This window comes from Vespula pensylvanica, chromosome 4, assembly GCF_014466175.1.
Source record: "Vespula pensylvanica isolate Volc-1 chromosome 4, ASM1446617v1, whole genome shotgun sequence".
NCBI lineage: Eukaryota > Metazoa > Arthropoda > Insecta > Hymenoptera > Vespidae > Vespula > Vespula pensylvanica.
In genome coordinates this window covers 7046640-7069499 of record NC_057688.1, presented here as the reverse complement: position 1 = coordinate 7069499, position 22860 = coordinate 7046640, and the positions used below count along the sequence as shown (strand labels likewise).

The 22860-nt window shown below is 32.6% G+C and overlaps 1 protein-coding gene and 1 long non-coding RNA gene across 2 annotated transcripts in view; one reads left to right on the top strand and one right to left on the bottom strand.

The window, feature by feature from the left end:
* The window catches only part of LOC122628429 (division abnormally delayed protein), a 104361-nt gene extending 86285 nt beyond the window's left edge, over window positions 1–18076 (top strand). Inside the window, exons 6-8 of the mRNA XM_043810731.1 lie at window positions 11351–11492; window positions 13775–13976; window positions 14432–18076. Of these exons, the coding sequence (XP_043666666.1) occupies window positions 11351–11492; window positions 13775–13976; window positions 14432–14538 (451 nt within the window). The 3' untranslated portion in view covers window positions 14539–18076. The remainder of the gene's footprint in view (window positions 1–11350; window positions 11493–13774; window positions 13977–14431) is intronic.
* LOC122628438 lies at window positions 10880–11351 on the bottom strand. The gene is made up of 2 exons (XR_006327046.1): window positions 11164–11351; window positions 10880–10997 (listed from the first exon to the last, which is right to left on the bottom strand). It is a non-coding gene; the product is annotated as an uncharacterized LOC122628438 (long non-coding RNA).
* Window positions 18077–22860: the final 4784 nt, after the last annotated feature.

Genomic DNA, 22860 nt, shown 5'->3' with positions numbered 1-22860 from the left:
TTAAATCTCTTTTCTTTCCCTTTTGTTCCTTTTTTCTTCTCGTTAAACAGAGAAGTTAATATTTTTTCTTTCGACTCCGTCGGCGAAGCCATCGTAACGCATCGATTATCGATAATAATCGTCGTTGGCGCCATATCGTTTCACGATCGATCGTGGTCTTTGATTCGAACAATTTGTGCGGAACGTTAGCACAAATTAGTATTCGTTTGACCTTACGAACCGGCAGATGTATGCATGCGGAAGAGAGATATCACCGAGAGATATAGCTTAATATTTTTTCTTTTTTTCTTTTTCCTTCTTTCTCGTTTCTCTCTCTCTCTCCCTCTCACACACACACATACACATACACACTCTCTACATTCACTTAATTAATAAATCCTTCCTTTGATTAATACATTCCGTTTCTCGAACTCACTCAAACTAACTTCTTGAAAAACGTTCCCCGAACGCGTTTCTTTTCGTTAATATTCCGCTTGTATCTTATCCTCTACCCTCCTCCTCCTCCTCCTCCTACTATTCTTCCGCTCCCTCCCATCCTACTGGCTTTTCCTTCCACTACTAACCTTCTCCTCTTGTACATTTTTTTTTTACCTTCACGTAATATCATTCGCATACATCCTCTTCCCTGTCTACCCTGTCATTTAATATTTCCAACGTAGTTTCCACTTGTTCTTACCTCTGCTTTGGAATTTCATTCTCGTACTTCCTATGATTTCTTATCTCGTCTCACTATAATATATATATATATATATATATATATATATATATATATATTGTATGTATATATACACACAAAATGCAATGTAGTATTACGTGACTTTTTATATTCGTCACGTAACCTTCTAATCTATAATTCACGATTATAAAGGAGATAGGCATATTGTCACAAAATGGTGGAGAACTCTCTCTCTCTCTCTCTCTCTCTCCCTCTCTCTCTCTTTTTCTATCGTAAGACGCGCAAAGATGATTAAAAAAATGGTTTTATTTGTTCGGTCAATATTTTTAAACGTTTTAAATCATTTCTCTTATCTTAAATAAGTAATTAGTATTTATAGCAAAATATCATTAAGTAATATAAGCATTTCGACATTTCATTTATTAAATACGAAAACTGTCAATATCTTAATTCAAATATTTGTAAATATAATAATTTGTCAATATTTTATATAAATGAATGATCAGTATTTATAATTAAATATTATTTTATTACTTAATAAAAATTGTTGGTATATCTATCGATTAAATACAAAAACCGTCGGTATTTTATATAAATATATTATGCTCATAATTTATAATAAACCCAGACGCAATCCTGACACTTAATTATTTATACTGATAACTTATATTACGTACTGCTATTTCATTATAACTACCATTTAGGAAAATATTCGTATATACCGATCATTTATTTTACAAAATACTTGCCCCTAATTAAAATTAAAATAATGAACATATAAATAAAAAATATGTTCGTTCTATTCTACGGAGTTGGATTAAAACTTATTATTAGATGATTTTTGAATATTTATTACATTTCGAGACTTTCTAGTTTATTACGATTATGCTTTAATAAAATTAAAAGTTTAATAAAAAGAAATTTTTTAATTTCACCCAAATGCAATTTTGCGTGTCTATTGAAATGTTCTCTTCGTTTTATTGACAAAATATTTCTATATAATTGTCTTTGGGTGTATAAGAGAAGGTAATAGGGGTATAAAAGGGGGGTGGAGAGGGGAGGAGGGGTGGGATGGGGGAAGAGAACCTTCGAGCGCTTCTTTGAACCTCGATTACCGACTTACATTCAATAAATGTCATTACAACGAACACTGGCCGCCGTGGTACGGCCAATTTTCCATGATTACTAAATTGCAAATAAAGGAGAACGCATAACAGATAACGATCCTTTCTCCCCACCCAAATACCTCGCTTCTGTTACAGCACTGTTCCCAATACCGTCACGTTCTCTCTCATCGTAATATTGAGATTCATACTTACAACGATACGCATTGTAAAAATACCGTATCATCAAACAACTAATTTGTTTCGAGTTTATTTATAACGGAAAAGAAAAAGAAAAATTGTTAACGATACCTCGCGTGTTCTGAAGTTAAACTCTTCAATTTTCGAAATTAAAATAATATCACATAAGTACATATATATTGTATATATATGCGTGTGTGTATTATGTGTATGTATGTCATAAATCATTTAAGATATTAAAATACATATATATATATATATATATTTATTTTGTCGGAGATGATATTTTTAAAATTATAAAAATTACGTGAAAAATAATTATTTCTCTATAATAAATAATTTATTTTTAACAACAAAAAAATCCAATTTTTCGAAATTGAAGAACATCCATATATTCGAAAAAAGAAAATATTTTCTTCGTTCTTTTTTTTTCCAATATTATTAAATTTCAACAAATGTAATACAATATTTATCCGTGTCAATCGGATATTGTTATTTTTGTGAAACACGAAATTATTCTTTTTGACTTGAGACATAAAAATTTCAATATAAAACGTCAATAATGAATTAAACATCGTCTCTTACATATAGTTCGCATTTCGTTTATATTATTACGATGAATAAGAAAGTGAACGATAATGAAAAATTTTTCGTTGGAAATTCGAATGACACAAAGGGGGGAAAAGGAGAGAGTGGGGATACAACCCTGACGTTCGAAAAAGAGGAAAGGAAGAAATGCAATAAATCACTACAACCATAATATATTTCTTTGGCAGGCCGTGGAATAGAACGTAACACTCTAGAAACAGTATTTCACGATTCCGCTCCCGTTGTTCTCGCACCCTCTCCCTCTTCTCCTTCTATAGCATAAACCAGCCACCCATCCACCAAACCCTCTCCCCCTCTCATGCTTCTCCTCAGTCCTTCCCCAAGTTCACAACAACTTTCTTCCCTTAGAAAAAGTGGCTGCAGTCTCGAATTCGTACCTACCATAAATCCAAACACTGAGCCCTCGGTCCGGTCCACCACGAACGCTCAGCATTCTTTACTTCGTATATGTATATACCAAACGATTCGCTTACATTAGGGGAAGAAAAAAAAGGAACAAATAAAAAGAAAACCGGGAGAATCATTATACAATTTATAAAGCTTCGAGAAAATGGTCTAAATGGAATAGTTCTTTATCTTTCCTCTTTTTTTACCCCTCTTGTTTCCTCTTTTCTTTTTTTCCCTAATTTTTGTCTCTTTTTTCCTCCGTTTTCTTTTTTTTCCTCTTTTTTTTTTTTTTTTTTTTTTACTGTCTTTTTCGTCCGTGTGTCTTTTTAATTTTCTCGGATGAATTGGTTGGCCGTTGTCGTCGTAATAGAAAATTTATTACATTGTTTTAATACGCGTAGAATAAGGGAAGGACAAAAAAGTTTCCCTTAAGGCTTGTTTAGTTTCGCAATCTCTGAAAAAAGAAAAGACAATAAGAAAAAAAAGAAAGCTCAGAAATGTAATTGATCTTAAATATCTGACCTAGAAACGTTTGTTTTTTTGTCCCTGTAACCCTTCACGAGACATATTTGTTTACTCTAACAAAGCTATGCAAAATGTATATTGATACGTATATGACGAAAAAGAAAGAAGGAAAGGAAAAAAAAGGACAATTGGAAGATTAAAAAATTGTGTTGTTTACTCGTATAATGAAGAATAAAATATTGAAATCATTTTATTCCTCATATTTGTCTACTTTCGTTTCCTTTTTTCATTTTTCCATACATGCATATAAGCTATACCGTATCGACGTGTCTTCATAAACGTAATGGTCGACGTGGGTCGATAATGATCCAGCTAGATCAGAAATTTGAATATAAAATTAAGAGATTCGCTCATAAGATGGTAATAATAATAATAATATATAAAACGTAGGAGGTAAGACATAAAATAGTAGAGCAAATTCCTCTTGCGGTTAAATGAAAATTGGTTTCTCTCTCGATCGTGTCCTTGTTACAAAACGTCGTCCCACTCTTAACTCCGACCCTCCTCGCCTCCCTTAAAACCACTTAACGCGATAACTCATTCATCCTTCCAATTATTTCGATCGTTCTGTGACTCCACCTCCTTCGAGAAATTCTATAGCTTTACTGTCTAAAGCTTGTCGTCCATTTTCTCTTGAAAGAGAGATAGACAGAGGGACAGAAAAAGAGAGAGAGAAAGAGAGGGGGAAGAGAACTCTCGGATCCTTTCGAAAACGTCCCCTAAGAAAAGGGAACGCCTTTGCTAAAGGGAAAAGCAGAACGGGTGACACCTTTCGCGAATTTCTTCTCATCCCTCTAAAACATTTCTCTCTCTCCTTCTCGATATTTCTTCTCTCGTTCTCTTTATATGTATATACGTACGTATATATATATATATATATATATATATATATATATGTAATGTAATGTAATGTATGTGTTCAGTCAGTGTTCTTCGGCAACCAAGAAATACCCTCGACAATGTCTTCCTTTTGCGTCGACGCATACAAAGAGCGTACTCGACTCGTAAATCTCGAAGAGAGCGGTGGGAGGGATAAGAGAGGGAGAAAAAAGGATACTGTCGATGGTAACACCTATCTACCACTTATCTGCCTCTTCTCGTCACTCCCTCTCTCCCACCCCAAAAAAATGATACTTGCATCGGACGAACGAACGAACAGAACAGAATAAAACGAATGAATGAATGAATGAATGAATGAAAGGAAGGAAGGAAGGAAGGAAGGAAGGAAGAACACCGACCAAAAGTAAAATCGAATTGAATTAGCTCGGATCGATAGTAAATAATAGTAGTAGTAGTAGTAGTAATAGTTGATGGAGATGGTCGTGGAAAGACGATGGTTTCACTTTCCCCAACATCCCCCAACATTCACTCCCCCCACCCTTGATTGGCCGAGGAGGATTCAATCGAAGCTAGGAGAAGCTCGAGGCTTCCTTATGCTCGGATCGAATCTCATTTAGATTTCAACCCCGAGATACTATACTTTAGGTGGTAGGGTTGGGTGGCTCGGGATGAGGCCTGGGGGTGGAGACGGTTGGTAAGAGAGACCTTCTGGAGCTTCTTCGTGCCACTCTAACACAACCATCGTGAACGGTATCGCTGATGATTCCTCTTTCTCGGGTATAGAATGACCGGTTGGAAATTTATACTTCTGGCATCGTATCGATAGACGAACCCTGATAACTATCCAACCGCAACCGACTACCATAACGTTTTCAATATGGATCGTAGAACGTTTTCAAGTAGAGATATACGTAATCATTGGATTTTTTATCGGAACAAATTTTTTTTTCACAATTTCTTTCCGACAATTCAAATATTTCGTATATCATATAACCTTTTCTCATTATATTCAAAGGGAACATTTTTTCTCCTCTTTCTCTTTTCTGCAATTATGTTCGAATGTTTCGTATTTCGTATTTCGTATTTTAGTATTTAGAAAATATTTTAGAAAGGAGAAAGAAAGAAAAGCAAAAGAATGCAAATAATGGTTTTCTAGATTCGGTGTGGAGGAAGCTTAAAGCCGGCATCGTCTGCTTCACAGCCACGTTGATTAATAATTCCCTGTAGGTTCTTAAGCTGTCTACACACCGAACGTTACTTTTAAATATTTTTTTTGTATATACATATATATATATATATATATCTCTTTTTTATTTAATTTTGTAGGCTAAATTTAGGTTATCGTAGATCGTTGATGATTAATTATAAAAGTGTGTCCTTAATTACTATCCTCGATAATGGCCCGAATATTCCCGGTTTTATTACGCCGTGTCAAAGGTCCTACCGATAGCAGAACGACGTCGACGCAATTTGTCACACGTTAAAAAAACAAGAAGAAGAAGAGGGAGAGAGAGAAAGAGAGATCGTTTCGTACGATATATTTTCGCACGACCTAAAAAGGAAACGCTTCGAGCTAATTGTCTGCCTCGTGGCTTCCATTCGTCCAATTAATACCTGCCGACACGTTTAATTGAGAACGAAGTTCTAACTTTTCGCGTGAGTTCATTGCTTTATATGAATTATTAAGCTAGCAGGGAAATTTAAACCGCACGATGTTTCTGATTCAAAATGTGTTCGATCGATTTATTAAAGTTATGCATACATGTATATTCATATAATAAAATATACAGGGTGATATGTATGAAGACCTTATCGTTTTAATCGAAAAATAATTTATTTATTTATTTATTTATTTATTTATATGTTAATAAAACTCGATACGTATGTATATTGCATAAAAATTTATCGTATATTTCGAAATGTATTACATTATATATTCTGTTGAAATTACAGAACCGCGCCCTATATGTACATATTCTATTATAATGTATATTTTGGACTATTGTATGATATTTTTGTTATATTACAATAGAATTATATATCCTGTTACAATTACTGAATAATCTATGTATTATCTAAACTTATGTATCTCTCAATCATTTTCTTTCTTTTTCATTTGTTTTACTTTTTCACGTTAAAACGTAAAACTTTGACCGACATCGTACTATTATCGTACATACGTTAGAAAAGGAAAAATAAAAAATATACATACTCGACGATTGATTAAGTTTAAACATACAAATCCGGTGTTTAAATTAAACGATAGGGATGACTAAACGTTAGAAAACTGTAAACGCTCGTTTTCTAGACATTTTATCGATCACGATTTAACAAACGTTTATATGTTTCTCATGTGTACACTTGCCGCTTTGAGTAAACACGACTAATCTCGACCGATTTAGATCTCCAAATGTGAGGAAATAAAGAGAGAGAATGAGAGAGAGAGAGAGAAAGAGAAAGTTACGACCAGGTGGTGGTTCACCAAATGATTTGATCCACTTGCGACGTTTTATTAGAGACGGGGTGAGAGAGAGACAGAGAAAGAGAGAGAGAGAATGATAGGGGAGAGGGATATGCCATAGTTAATGCGAACGTGCGTCGGTTCCATTCAATATGAAACTCGGTTGCTCGCGAATGAACAAACGTTGGACCAAGAGAAGAATTAGGGTGAGCATTGTAACGATCCCACCGGCATTAAGCTTGCGTTCAATGTTTTGTTTCAAGCGTGTACTCGAATCATAATGGCTCAATTATTCCCTCACTGTTTTTTACCTATATATACACACATATATATTATATTAGATCGGATCCTTGAGCTTTGTTACTTTGATGTTTTCTCGTTTAACGTTCTAATTTGTTTTTTATTGTCGTTGAGAGAATTTAAAGGGGAAAAAGGAGAGAGGGAGAGAGGGAGAAAGAAAGAGACGTAAGGTAAACGTTCATTTTCTTCATCTTTGTAATTACAATTTAAAAAAATAAATAAATAAATAAATTCTGGAGTTAATGTAAAAAGATAGATGTAAAAATGATAGGATATTTGATTATGATTTTTTGAATAAAAGTTGAAGAAGTGAAAAATGATAAAGAGAGAGAGAGAGAGAGAGAGAGAGAGAGAGAGAGAAGGAGACAGAGAAATAAATGATAAATATTCTTTCTAATTTTTCTTTCGTACTTTTATTTTTTTATTACGGAATTATATGTTTTTAGATTATATATATTATATTCTTATTAGAACATACTAATATATATAAATATATTTATACATATATTTGTTTGTGTATATGCATGTATATGTAGACTAATTTTTATTACAAAATGAAATAAAAGAAATGTGTGTATATAAGCGTGGAAATGACAGAATTTCATGAATTTTTATGATAATCGAGAAAAGAGAGAGACAAAGAGATATATATATATATATATACATAAATGATACAAGCGTCCATTTTTTTCGTTTTTATATAATTCCATTTTCGTAAGAAAAAGAAATAAAAGAAAAAAAGATAAAAAAGAATTAGTAAAAAAAAATTATACAAAAACTTTTATAAATATATAAAAATGTTAGAGAACTTCATAGATTTTTTTTTTTTTTTTTTTTTTTTTTTTTTTTTTTCATGAAATGATTAAGCTAATACCAAATGTGTATTTAAGAAAAATCATTTGGTCGATGATAATCGCTAAGAAGAAAGAAGATAATTTGTCTTCGTTCTTCCGTCTCACGAAAATCAACGCTCCCGAATCACGGATCCTTTGATTCGTAAAGGTTTCACCTGGTTCTAACGAAAGTTCCCAAGACCCTTTCCAATTACAAAAGCTCCCAAGGGATGAAATGGAATTAATCACGTGGTATTTCCCGGATCGATCTTATCTTTTCAAGATCTTCAAGAGCACGCATCATCTTTTCTCGGATAACAAATACATTGATTGTATCTGTCTGTTCGAATATTTCCATGTATATGTCTGTGTATCTTTCTTTCTCTCTTTCTCTCTGTGTTAACTAAAGACTGAGCAGCCCTTTCTACTTATATATGTATATATATATATATATATATATATATATAGAGAGAGAGAGAGAGAGAGAGAGAGAAAGACTGGCAATCACATACATATATGTGTATGTGTATGTGTGTGTGTATATAAACTGGCAATCATCTGACAAATGAATTATACTTACACGCACACGCACACGATCATGGAGATCCGTCTGTGTTTTCGCTATCTATTGAAATATTAATTCGTCTGCGAAGGGTCCTTCCATCACTCGTAAAATCGATTGACGCGTGACATCAGCTGTGCGTGTGCGTGCACGCGTAATCAACTATCGTGAGATCATTTAATATAAGAAAAGAAAAATCTACAATTTAATTGAATATATTTATAAATATTTTCATTACAATACTCATTTTAAATACTCATCAAAAATTATATAAACTACGTTTTATAGAAACTTATATTAATAAGTATTTATGAATAAATAGTATAGAAATATTTATGTATGTTTGTGTGTTTTTGTGTCTGTTAGATATTGTAGATATTAATAAACATTTGGCAGATATTAAAACTATTAAAATTTACGTAAGACACAGTGACGTTCGAACACATACGAGTCATAGAAATGTTTCGACATTTAAATTTGAATTATTTAAAAATTATTTTTCTCTAATAATAATCTCTCAGCCTCTAATAAAAAAGGAAAAAATTGTAAATAGATGTATTTATTTCTTGAAGAAAAATAATTACTCTTTTATGTAATCTAACAATAGATCAATCATCGATACATGTATCTACATACATATATACATACATATATTTTTTTTGTACAATTATTAAAAAATTAAGGAACAATCATAAATAGCTTCCTTTAGAGTCTATATAAATTTAATTATTTTATCCATAAGTCAGCCATGTTGAAACATATGTACGTATGCATGTATAAAAGTTTTATTCCTGATAAGAGTGATTGGAGAAAAAAGGAGGAGATGATACTACCTATTTATATATAAAGTGAAAGAAAACGATCAAAGTCGGATATTTTTGGTCTTTTATCTCTCGAATCATTTCTCTTGGTCTTTACGAGGAAGATCGAAGAAGACGAAGACGAAGAGGACGAAGAAGAAGAAGAAGAAGAAGATCGTACCTCGTGAATGGGTAGCATTGAGGAAGATTCGCGATACTACTGCAAAAGTTTCCTTCCTCTCCTCTTTCTACGCATACATACATACATACATACATACATATTCTCTCTCCTTTTTCAACGATCCTTTTTTCCCGCCTTTTCGCTCAGAAAGAGAGAAACAGAGAGAGAACGAGAGAAAGAGAGAGAGAGAGAGAGGAAGAGGAGTTGAGAACTCGCGTTGATTAATCGACGATAAATGAGGCACCGAGCCAGAGCAGCAGCATCACACATACACATACCTATACGTTTATACACATACAGTATTCTCATTGTATCGGTGAAAGCACGTCCGTGTGACTTAATGAATGACTCGGCCGTTCGTTGCTCGCACGCATCGGAGATTCTAAAGTCTCGATAGGAGAATCGTCAGAGAGGGAATACGCTCGTTACTCTTTAAATAGCCATCTCTCTTTCTCTCTTTCTCCTTCCCCTTTCTCTCTCTCTTTCTTTCTGTCTCTCTTTCTCTCTTCTCTTACTATCGGCAAAAGAGGAGATACGGGATTTCTTCGAAAATACAAAGACACTTTCCTTAAATCTTTCCATCATTTCGAGTATTCGCACTTAGATTAAAAAGAAATTAATCGAATCTCGTTGAATAATTTGATAAATTGTTTATTCGTTATAACACTTGTGTTACAAAGCGTTTTATTGTGTAATAACTAGACATAGATTAGGATCGAAAGTACTTAGTTTACGAGCTGAAATTTTGTCGACGATTCGAGAGATGAAAATCGCACTTTTTCCAGACTTTTTAAAGTTCGCTTTTCTTTTCTTTTTCTCTTTTCCTTCTTCATCTTCCTTTTTGTTTCTTTTTTATTTATTTTTTAGTAATTTTTTTTTCTTTTTTTTTTTTTTTTATATAATTTCTTTTTTCATTTATCAAACGCGTGGAACGAGTTCGACGAATGATCAGAGTGCGAAAACGATAAGCTAAAGACGACGCGTTCCGAGAAATATACAGGCCGAGTTTTACTCTCTTTTGTTCTCAACACCCAACAACACCAGTCCGGAAGATTACAACGAGCAGCCAATGAATCGGAACGGCTTTTCTCGCATCGTCTTTCTTCGAACGATTCTCCTTCGTTACGATTCCCATAAATACCAGCAACCCAGACGGAGGAAGCTCGCTCGCTTGCTTGCTTGCTTGCTTGCTTGCTTGCTTGCTTGCTTGCTTGCTTGCTTGCTTGCTTGCTTGCTTGCTTGCTTCTTTCCTTTCGACACGCGTTGTTTTATCGAACTAACATTGAAAGATGCCTGGATCTTTTTTGACGACTCGTACAAAAAAAATATATATACCACATTCCGAGAAACATTGTTTCCGAAAATTGCTATAGGGAATCGTTTTTTAAAGGTTCGACAATATTTTCTTTTCTCCTTTATTTTTAGTAATAACAACACAAAACACGAAAATCGAACTGTTTCAATATTATATTTCACAGAATGGACGAGCAAAAAATTCTTGAGCTCGTATCTTGACAATCTGAAAAAAACGTATGAAAAAAATCATTCTAAAAGAAAAAAGAAGAGATCTATGTCTAAGTCCTAAGAAAAAGAGTAATTGACTCTTAAAATATATCACTTAGGAACTTTTGACCTCATCCTCCTCTCCCGTCCCCTTATCCTAATTATTTTTCTGCACGACCTACCTTACTCGCGAATTCAAAGTAATCCGTTTCCTAGTTTAGCAAAGATACGATGTGACCTTTGCTCGTTATAAATTTCTCAAGTACCTAGATATATAAAGATATATATGCACATATATATGTATGTATATATATCTCATCTATCAACGATCTAACTCGTTCTAATTTCTCTTGGTTTGTCTGTGTTAAGATACTCGAAGACCGTGGTCGATTCCAGTCTAAGTGCACAGAGGTACAATCCGGAATTCACGGTGACAACGGCTTCGTCAACGGCTTCCTACGGCAATACGAACACCAGCGTACTCATTGACCAATTGAGGCACATTAATCAGGTGAGTCCACAAAGTGTAATTCGTCGGTTGGTTTAGTCTCTTGGCCAGCCTTGCCTCGTATTAAATACGAACGCACACTAGCGTACTCATTGACCAATTGAAGCACATTAATCAGGTGAGTCCATAAAGTGTAATTTGTCGCTTGGGTTAGCCTTGGCCAGCCTTCTTGCCACGGATTGAATCGTGCGGCTTACATCCTGTGTTTTCGTACCGTACTCGTATAGTCAGGATCGACGGCCCGTGAAAGTGACTTTGCTGATACCGTGTTCACGATCCTCTGATGACCACCTTTCCCCTTTAGCCTTCGAAAGTTTTAGAATTACGAGTTATGATCGCGTGAATCCACGGTCCTTGTTTTCACCGTAAGAAAGACGATCGTATTCATGAAATTCGATTATGTTCTTGTTATATGTTGGATAACACTTTGCTTCGGTGTACTTTAGATATATTCTATTAATCTCTATGGATGAATGTTTATTGTTTAATTTATTGTTAAAAAAAAAAGAAAAAAAAATATTTTTAATTCTTGAAGGATTCATATTATATCTATGTGTTCAGGAAACTACAAAAAAGATAAATCTTCATTTTATTCGATAATGCTATATTATACATTGAAAATATCTGAAAAGTTGAATCGCGGAAAGTTTTTGACTATTTGCAAAGTTGCAATCGTTCGAGGATTTTAATGAAATATATTCAACGATCGATTTCTGAATTCGTCGTACGGAAATCTTTTATCAACGATAAAAAATTACATGGAAACAAGACGAAAACGAAGATCTTAAACGAAGATCTAAAAAATTAATTTTCGATTTTTTTTTCTTGTTCCTCTCTTTGAACCGTTCAAGCTTAACGCGTAACCCCTTAACACACACACACACACACACATTTTTGTATACCTGCAGCTATTGAAGAAAATTCGTAATACTTCTTGAAAATGAGAACGTTCTTATTGGCAAATGTAGCAGATAGCAATGTCGTCGAACGCGGTTCATTGCGATTACGTGAATAGAGGACAAACTGCCTCAGAGATCATAAATATCGTTCGAGCATACATACGTAGAATAATTCATATAAAGATCGGCGGGACTTTGGCATTGGATTGCTCGACGTTAAAGCGAGAAGATATTTGGCGTGGGTTCGCTCGTGCGTGATGAACGTGCGAAAAATCGCGTGGGTGATATCGGCCAGGGCACCGTTGTCGTTAGCCTCGATCGTATTCGCGACAGGTGAACAGGCAAATAACGGACAGGTGTCAGTATCGACTAGAAATAAAAATATACAACGTACGACGTTTCTTTAACTTCGGCATTTTGGGTTATTACGACGGATCAAATTAATTGTCTAATCGATTTACAGATACGAATGCGTACGCGCGTATAAACCTCAATAATTAATCATTGACGCTTATGTTCTCGTGTTTGTATTACGGATTTTCGATCGATCGATAACCCGATGTCATCTGTTAATTGCAATATTAAATGGATCGACTAATGGTATAGATGCGTTTTCAATTTCCTCTTCTCTGTGTTAGATGATATCACAGTATAACGTTTTAAGATCTCTTCGTCGTCGTCGTCGTCGTCGTCGATTACCTCTATGAAACTTTTCATTTCGTAAGGAATTATATCCTAATAAGGATTTAAGAAAAACGTTAATAGAAATATTTCCAGAAAAAACTTTTCAAGATTACCTTCAGTTCGAAACGATATTCTACGTCATCCAAGTAACGTCACGGGTTAAAAGTTTCTAAAAACGGACTAATGACGACTTCTAGCCGAGCCAAAAGTGGTTCTTATATGTATGCATATGATTTTTACACTCAATTACACCTTTCCAATAAATTTCTTTTTCTTCTTTTCTTCTTTTTCTTAGAACATAAAACTACTTGCTTTTTAGAACTTTTGATCGATCTTTTTTTTATAGTATTATCTCTTTACATAAATTACTTGATTTAATATGATATAGAAACAACAAGGCAAGATGAAAGATCCAATTAACGTTAAAAATAACGTTAGAAACGATGTTTCGACCGACATAAATTTACCGAACGTGAAACATCGAGTTTTAAGTGAAACCGTATACCGTGTAACTTATTTCTTTTTTTTTTTTTTTCTTCTAATCCTCTTTTCTACCTAATCCGACTTTGCTGGATCGCTGACCTGTTATATTTACGTTGATAACACCTGAGAATTTTCTGTTGATCCATATATAGGTGTGTATATATATATAGGTGTCTATATATATATTTATACATAGTTTCTATTGTGTTTCCAAAACAGATAGTGCAGTCGCAATTGGCATTGGCACCAGATGGAGGAACTCCGCTTGCCGAAGAAGCTCATGATGGTTCCGGAAGCGGAGACAGACCTGGTTGGAGAAACAAGGGTGATACAATGGATACCGATGACGAGGATTCAACGGATGACGATCGAGAGGACGAAGAAATCTCTGGATCGGGAATGGGACCACCTGCTGCGCCAGGTATATTTTTAACTGATATAAAAAATTTTGTTTCTCTCATTTTTTCTTTTTCTATCTTTTCTAAATTTCTCTCAATTCTATTTCTATTCGTTTTAATTTCGGTCAATGTTCTTCAACGATATGAGCGAAAAGTTTGTAGGTATTAAAAATCAGTATTATTCTTTTTCGAGACTTTTTCTCGGGCTGATTATTATTTTCTTTTTGTTCTCTCGATTTGCGAATTGTAAGAACACTTTTGTTACGATTGAATTAAATTAAAACAATAAATTATATTTCATTAAAAAAAAGAAAAAAAATATTAGCCAGTCTTGATTTTAAAAATCACATTACCTACTCGATATCAATTCTATTTATTTATTTATTATTATTATTGTTATCGTATGAAAACGAATAATAAAAGGGAGAAAATTAATTAATTAACAGAGACAAAAAAAAAACAAATTCTTTTGTTACAGATCCATCGGTGAAGACCAATCGAGAATTCCGCCCAACATTAGCCTCATCGAGCATGCTGATGCCATCGTTGTCGTTGATTCTCGCGCTCGGCATGTTAGTTGCCTAAAAAGAAAGAAAGAAAAATGAAAAAGAAAAAAAAAGAAAAAAAATCACAAAAAAAATGAAAAAGAAAAAAATGATTTCCTGTTTTCGAAAGAAGAAGACGAAGCTCCCATATTATTGGTGCGTCGACGAAACGATTTTCTCTTCTCCATCCTCGAGACAGTGAAATCGGTTGAGGAGAGAACGCAAAAGAGACGCCATGTTGTGTAACGCGATTCTTTCTTTCTCTGTATATAAGAATATATATATATATATATATATATATATATATATATATATGTATGTATGTATGTATATGAAGAGAAAGAGAAAGAAAAAAATATATATATATTTTTTTTTCTTTTCGTCCTGGGCAAGAAATTAGAATGGACGAGAGAGATTAGTGACTATTAGAAAATGGACGCCATCTTTTTCGATGATATCTTCGATAAAAGGGTGTCGAGGGGAAACGAACGAATGGAAAAAAAAAAAAGTGTCATCGGTCGGTGTCGTAACTCGGGTCTCGAGGGGAGAATAAATGAAAAAAAAAGAATTGAGAAAATAAATAAATAAATAAATAAAAAGATAAGAAGAAGGGGAGGAAGATGAAGAATAAGAAGAAAAAACGAAACAATACGAAACGAAAAAGGAAACGAAATGAAATGAATGTGTAACGAAATGTAATGAAATGAAATGAGATGAAATGAAATGAAACGAAACGAAACGATATGTTAAGAAAAGAAATCGGTCGAGTTAGCGGCATTACTAAGCACGTATGTATTTAGAAAATTTAGTTGGCGAGCGGTCGCGAGGACGTAGCGTTTGAAACTTTGCCAGATGCAAAGCCAGACTATACGACGACACGTAGAAATCGTACGACGAGTTGCCGAAACGAGGAGTAACGAGGAAAACCATCCGATAAAACCATCAGAAAGTCACCGTCGGAGAGAACGCGTTCTTGCGCGCGCGCGCGCGCGCATGAGAGAGAGAGAGAGAGAGAAAATATATGGGTTGAAAAGAAAAACGATATTTGGAAGAACGTTACTCCTTTCTCACCACTTCTCTCGAGAATATTTCAAACTTTTCCAACGATTTATCGCTTTATTCCCTTTTATTCTTGGACAAAATATTCTTTCCCTACATTTACGCGATATAATCAAAGCCAACACGTCGCTTAAACTAAATCTAGCTAAATATTTCTTTTCTGTTTTTTCTTTTTTAGTTGGTTTTGTTTTTTATTTTCTTTTGTTTTGTTAATGTTGTCGTTGTCTTTCTGATCTTAAACATATTTTACTAAATTTTTTGTTACGACAATGTTGATCGTTAAATTTCTCTTTTTTCACTTTTTTCCTATATATATATATATGTATATAATATGAATACATATATTTTTTACGATCTCTCCTTGAGATTCGAGATCGATAAGTCGTTTATAATGTACGTATACGATATATAACGTATATAATATATAAGGACTTTTTTTTATATATGTCCAACTTAAATCTTCTCGCAAGACTAATGGGTTATTTAAAATGTATTCTTTCTATTTCTAATCCTAAATTTTTATATATATATATATATATATACCGGATTTAAATCCATACTTTCTTTTTCTTTTTTCATTCTTTTTTCTTCAGCGATCTCTCTTCGCAAGACTAATAGGTCATTTAAAATGATGACTATTTACGGTGAGCGTAATCGATTCGTCGTGGTTTTCCTCGTTTAAAGCTCGTCCCTCGTTCCGGCGAACGCATTTCATTCATTCCGTTGCTCGTCGTAAATTAGAAGAAAAAAAGAAAAAAGAAAGAGGGAAAGAAATAAGGAAGGAAGGAAGCAAGGAAAGAAGGAAGATGAGTCGTCGCTCGCTCGTGACGAAGTCGTCGTGATCGATCGATCGATCGTGCGAAAAAAGATCCCCAGATCATCGACGACGTTCGTTGGTGTGATATCGCGTATGCCATATACATATACACACGTGTCGAATATTATAATAATTGTAACTAACGAATATACATATACGAACGATAGAAACAAAGAAAAAAAAAAGAAAGAAAGAAAAAAATGAAGAGAGAAAGAGATGGAAAAAGCTGAAACACCGGATGTCGCGTTAAATAATTAATTAATTAATTAATTAGTTAATTAGTTAATTAATTAGAGAAATAATGAATAAATAAAAAACTAGCTTCGTTCATTCGCGATAAACATTTCGGAGAGCGAGTCGAATCGACATTTTCATGTATAGTTACATATATTATGTAAACATACATTATATAGGTATTGTATAATATAATATAATATTGTCATTTCTACTCCTCGTGTATTGATTATTCGCGATAAAGTATAATAGAAATTTCACATTTTTTTGCTAATTGGTACGCCTTCTTATATGGGTATTCCTCGCATCATCTAATTCAAAATCTATTTGGAAACGTAAACGACATGGGGAAAAACGTATTTTACATGGAGAAGTTCCTAAATTTGTTGAAAACGTTCTAATGAGATATTATCGAAAGTATCAAAAAGGAAAAATAGTTATCGGCGAATTTCGCCTCTCAGCGAGAGAAATAATAATAATAATAATAATAATAATAATAATAATAATAATAATAATAATAATAATTAATAATAATAATAATGATAGTAATAATAATAATAATGATAATGATATATTATTAATATTAATAATAGTAATTATAATTATAATTATAATAACAAAAATAATAATACATATAATGATTTCTACTCGTATTATACGCGCTATCGAAATACAGTATCGTTAAAGTTTTCAAACTCAAGATCACCGTACTAACGAACATAATTACGATTTTCTTTTGATCGTTAATAAATATCTATAATAGTCGTTAAATAAACGCTATTGAAATTCTTCGCTGTAAAATTGTTACGTCGAACCTTACGTACGACGAGCCTTCGACGTGAGAGGACGAAATTTTCTAAACGCTGAAAAGGAAAAAAATAAAAAAAAAAAAAAAGAAGAAAATAAAGAAAATAAAAAGGCAAAGATAAAATAAAAGAAATAAATAAAGAATTAAATAAATAAAAAAACGAATCCGAAGACTTTGAAAACGTGTGAAAGTATTAACGTTTAAGAAAGGACCATCCAAAGGAGTATACGAGAGGAAATTAAAAAGGGGTAAAAAAGAAAAACCAAACAAAAAACAATAAGAACGAAGCAGAGGCATTTGAAAGGGGAAGAAAAGTTATTAGTAAATAAATAAATAAATAAACAACTAAAATAAATAAATAAATAAATAAAAAACAAACCGATTGTGTACTTAACGAATGTCGTATCGCGACGTTCGTTGCATCGTTAAAATACATTCGAAAATACGTGTTATTATTATTATTATTATATGCGCATATTCGAACGATTCTACAAATAAGAGATGCCGATACGATGATATACAGAAATAAATAACGTCTTTTATTAAGTAAATACGATTTGTCGTGACGCTACCCTTTATACCTACGAGTATACTCACAAGACTGAATATATATCCCATGGTACAGAAGAGAAAGACAGAGACAGACAGAGAGAGAAAGAGTGAAACAGGGAGAGAAAGAGAAAAAGAAAAAAAAGAGAGAAAGGAAATACATAATTTCAGTCGTCGCGATAAAATCAAGGCAGACAGACAAACAGACAAACGGGCATAGAAACATACAGGAGGAGAAAGAGAAAGAGAAAGAGAGAGACAGAGGAAATTTTCTACACGCTAAAGCACCGTCAACCGAGCTTTCCACGAACAAAATCATGAATTCTTTTACGAGAGGACGAAAGAGAAAGAGAAAGAGAGAGAGTCGGAGAGATGGATACAAACAAAAAATAAAGACAAAAAAAATAGAAGTGAAAGAAAACATGGGTAAAAAATCAAGACAGAGAACACAGATGAAAATGACAAAAAAAGAGGAATAATTAAGAAAAGAACGAGGAAGAGTCTGTATATAGTGAACGCGTGCTATATTTATACACTATACATTATATGCTATATATATATAAATAAATAAATAAATAAATAAATAAATAAATAAATATATACTTCGATCTGAACTTTAAAGAAACGATACAAGCAGCTATAGAAAAATTATTGACAAATTTATCCGATCGTTATTAAATCGTAATATTTGACGGAAAGACGAAAGAAATGGAAAATAAAAGATAGAGAGAGAAAGAAAGAGAAATAGGAGATGACAGATAGGAAGAAAAAAGAGGGAAAACGGTATTGATATGTGAGAGAGAAATAGAGAGAAAGAGAAAAAAGAGGGAAAATGGTATTAATATGTGAGAGTGAAAGAGAGAGAGAGAGAGAGAGAGAGAGAGAGAGAGAGAGAGAGAGAGAGAGAGAGAGAAAGAACAAACGCGTAGGCGCTAAGTAATATTAACCCCTTCACGCTCGGATGGCGCCACGCAGGAAGCAAACGATTTTGCTCATCAAGCCTTGGAAATCCGGACATTGCTACTTTATCGTGTTTAAAGATTAACGCTGCGATTAAAGGAACTTTGTTGACGTGTATTTCAGTTTGTATTTTTGTTTTCATCGATCATAAGTAAGAAGAAAATAATAAACAAATCGAGACGACCGAATAAACGGTCTAAAGTTGAAAGGGTTGATGAGACGAATACGTTTCTTTTTTCTTTTTTCTTTTTTTTTTCTTGTTTCCAATCAATTACGAATCAATTCGTCGATTTTTTTCAGATCGATTCATATTTGCAGTTGCATTGAAATAATTGAGATAAATATTAATACACGAACAAGAGATTGATGGGACGTTAAGTATAATGGAATTAGAAAAAAGAAAAAATGTATTAACGAATGTTTGGAAGACGAGGAACACGAAACTCGCTTTGTGATAAGAATAACAAAAATATTTCTGGATCGTTTTTTCATATTTATTTATTTATTTATTTATTTGTTATTATTATTATCTTTTCTTTTTGATAGAGGTAAAAATACCTATCTACGTCCTATTAGTTCTCACTTTTGATAAAAATAATATCACAAAATAAAAGATCAAAAGAAAAAGAAAAAAAGGAAGAAGAAGATATAGAAAAGGGAAGGAAACATGTATCGACAGACATTTGCAAAGAATCTAAGCGAAAAAAGTTTCTTGCCGAAATAGAAATTTTTTCTGAATGAAAGTAACATTTTCGAAAGTTTTAGAATTCCTCGTAAAAAAGAAAAAAAAAAAGAGAAGAAATAAAAAGAGAAGAATGAAAAAAAGCTTTCGCTATTCCGAATGAACGATCGATCCCGTCAATCGAATACGCGTAAGATACAAGATACGTAATATAACTTAAATAAAAAAAACTTTTATAATAAAAATTAAATAAATAAAAAGCAGAAAGAAACAAAAAGACGAAACAAAGAGGCCAATGATTGGTTAAACAACGAACGACAATGACGAAGACAACAACGAAGACCAGTCGTTTCGTTTACGTTGACCTATGGCTCCACACGTTTTAAAATCGAGAGAGCAAGATTGAAAAGTTCGCGCTATATAATGTATCACATGATAAAAAGTTTCGAGCTCCTCCGATGTATAATATTTTTTTGCGTGAATAAATGTATGTGCGTGTAATTGCACGTGTGTGCATATTCATGCACGTGAGCGTGCGTGTATCTGCACAGTGCGTGCGCTGTGTGCGTCGTATTGCGTGCGAGTTTTTTTTTCTGTCCAAGGTTCGGCAATCGTGATCGACAATCGTGATCGACATAATTACGGGAGCGGAAAAAGATCGATCGTTTCGATTGGACGGACGTCTCGCTCGTTCGGCCTTGAGATGGTCCATTGGCTCGTGAAGAAAAAAAGGGAACACAAAAAAAGAAAGACAGAAGATAAAAGGAACAAAATAACGCTTCGACCGTTGTCATCGACGGTTTCGACTTTTTTTTATTTTTTTTTTTTTTTATTTTTTTCATTTTATTTGATTTCTGCGTTGTTTTATTTCTTTCTTCTTTTTATTTTTGGTTTGCAAGATCGATCCTTCTTCATTCCTTTTTATTTTCTTTCTCTCTCTCTCTCTCTCTCTCTCTCTTTAGTTCAACATCCCTCAAAAATTTGATAAAGATCGCATGAATTTATTTGCGGAATATGGTTGCATATTATTTTACGAGTAATTATTGTTAAAAGAGAAGAACGCTTTTTTTTTGCGTTCAATTACGATTCCTCGGAAAAAAAAGAAATTGACAGATTTCAACCCGTAAGAAAGAAGGCTTGCTAATTTATTGAAATTTCGCATATGTGAGTGTATGTTTGCGTGATATATTTAAGGACTGAGACTTGATATACGATATATATTATTGCCAAAAATAATTTCATTAAAAGAAAATAAAAAAAGAACAGAACGTAATAATAATAATAATAAAATAAAAACGAAGTAAAAAAGAAGGTTTAAATATCGTACATGTTAATGCATACGTATTCGTATGTGTGTATATATACATGTATAGTATATGTATATATATAGATTGGAACAAAAATTTGTAGGTAATTTTTTAAAATCAGTTAATTTTCTTCTTCGACTTTTTAGGCTAATTCTGTTATTTTTTGTGATTGTAAAATTACAAATCTAAAAAGCTTGTGGTCAATTTAAAAACTTTTGGTCCAACCTGTATATAAGTAGACGTTTTTCTCGATGCCGAGATGTCTAATTAGAGAAAAGTATAAAGATTAATCTTCTCGCTTCGTCGTTTTAAACGACTTCTTCTCCGAACTAGAAAATCACCGATGAACGACGTCATTTATTTTAAAAGTATAATATTTTTAATGGGGAGTAGCACGATACGCCTCGATTTCGCCTACGATTATTACTTCTTTACGTCCGTTTCCTTTTTTAATCTTTTTATTTTTGTATCTGTTTCTTTTTCTTTTTTTTTTTTTGAATTCTCCATGATTTTATACGTTTTCAGATTTACGTTTTCAAATTTCATAATTCTGCAAAAAGTAATTCGTTTCATGTACCCCGATTATGTTCACATAATTAAATTAAAAACAAATCGTTATTATAAAATATGTATTTAAAACTTACGAAAAAATTGATCAAAGTTAAGCAAAAAAGTAAAAAAAATCAAGTTATATCCAACATAATAAATGTTATGTGTAATAACGATTCTCACAAAAAATTGGATACTTTAATAATTACATAAGTTACATGTGCATTGTGGATGTGCGAACACGAATATACTCGTGACAGAATTTCTCTCTCTCTCTCTCTCTTTCTCTCAACAATGTGTTAATACACATCTAACTATAACGTAAATAATTTTTTTTATTCTCATTCACCTTCGCAATTTATTGTAAAATTCACAATAATGTTTCTTTCCTATTAAGATTCTTTTCTATTTCTTTAATATTTTTTTCACATTTTTCTAATATCTTCCGATCAAGTAAAAAAATAAAAATAGTTAATTTTTATTATTCTTAATGTTCCAAATGAGTTCCAATGACAGAAATGATACGCACAAGATAATTATGTAATTATATTCGTCAAATTTCAAACGAAACACTATAAATCGAACATTTAACATTACAAAGCGTTGGACATATCGAAAAAGATATAGTCGTAAGAACAATTCGAAACTTTATCAAGCGTTTGGCTGTCTATCTGTGATTGATTAAAAGAATTACGAAAAAGAATTAAACAAAAAAAAAAGAAAAAAAAGAAAGAAAGAAAGAAAAAAATCGTATAGAGACAAAGAGAAAAAGCATATTTTTTTGTTTCTCTTTTCGCTTACGAGGTGCTTTATTAGATGTACTACTATCTATAGAATAAAAAAATGTTTGTTTTCTTTTTTATTTTTTTTTCGCTGCGATAAAATGCAAAACAAAGATTTATTATTATTTTTATTCTTATTATTATTATTATTATTATTATTATTATTATTATTATTATTATTATTATTGTTGTTGTTGTTATTATAATTATTATTATTAGCAAAATTATTAGATTAAATTAGGAAAGAATGTTCGAAAGCCAAGAAACGCCAATCGCCATTTTGACTGTGATCCTGGGCGGCGTATCGTGTCACGTGATACCTATCATTGATATAAAAAAGACGAAAACGAAACCGACAAAAATAATTAAAAGAACAAATAATAATAATAAAAAGAATACGAGAACAGAACGAAGCCCTTTTAAGTGTTACGATGTTTCAGTTTTTTCTTCTTTCTTCTTGTAGGCGCATTAACGATAACGCAGGACATGATTGAGAAAAAAAAGCAAGAAACAAAAAAAAACAAGCAAACAAACATACAAAACAGGTCATTGTCATTTCTTCTTTTTTGTTTTTCCATTTTGCCGAAACTTACAACGCCTATGTATATCAATCTT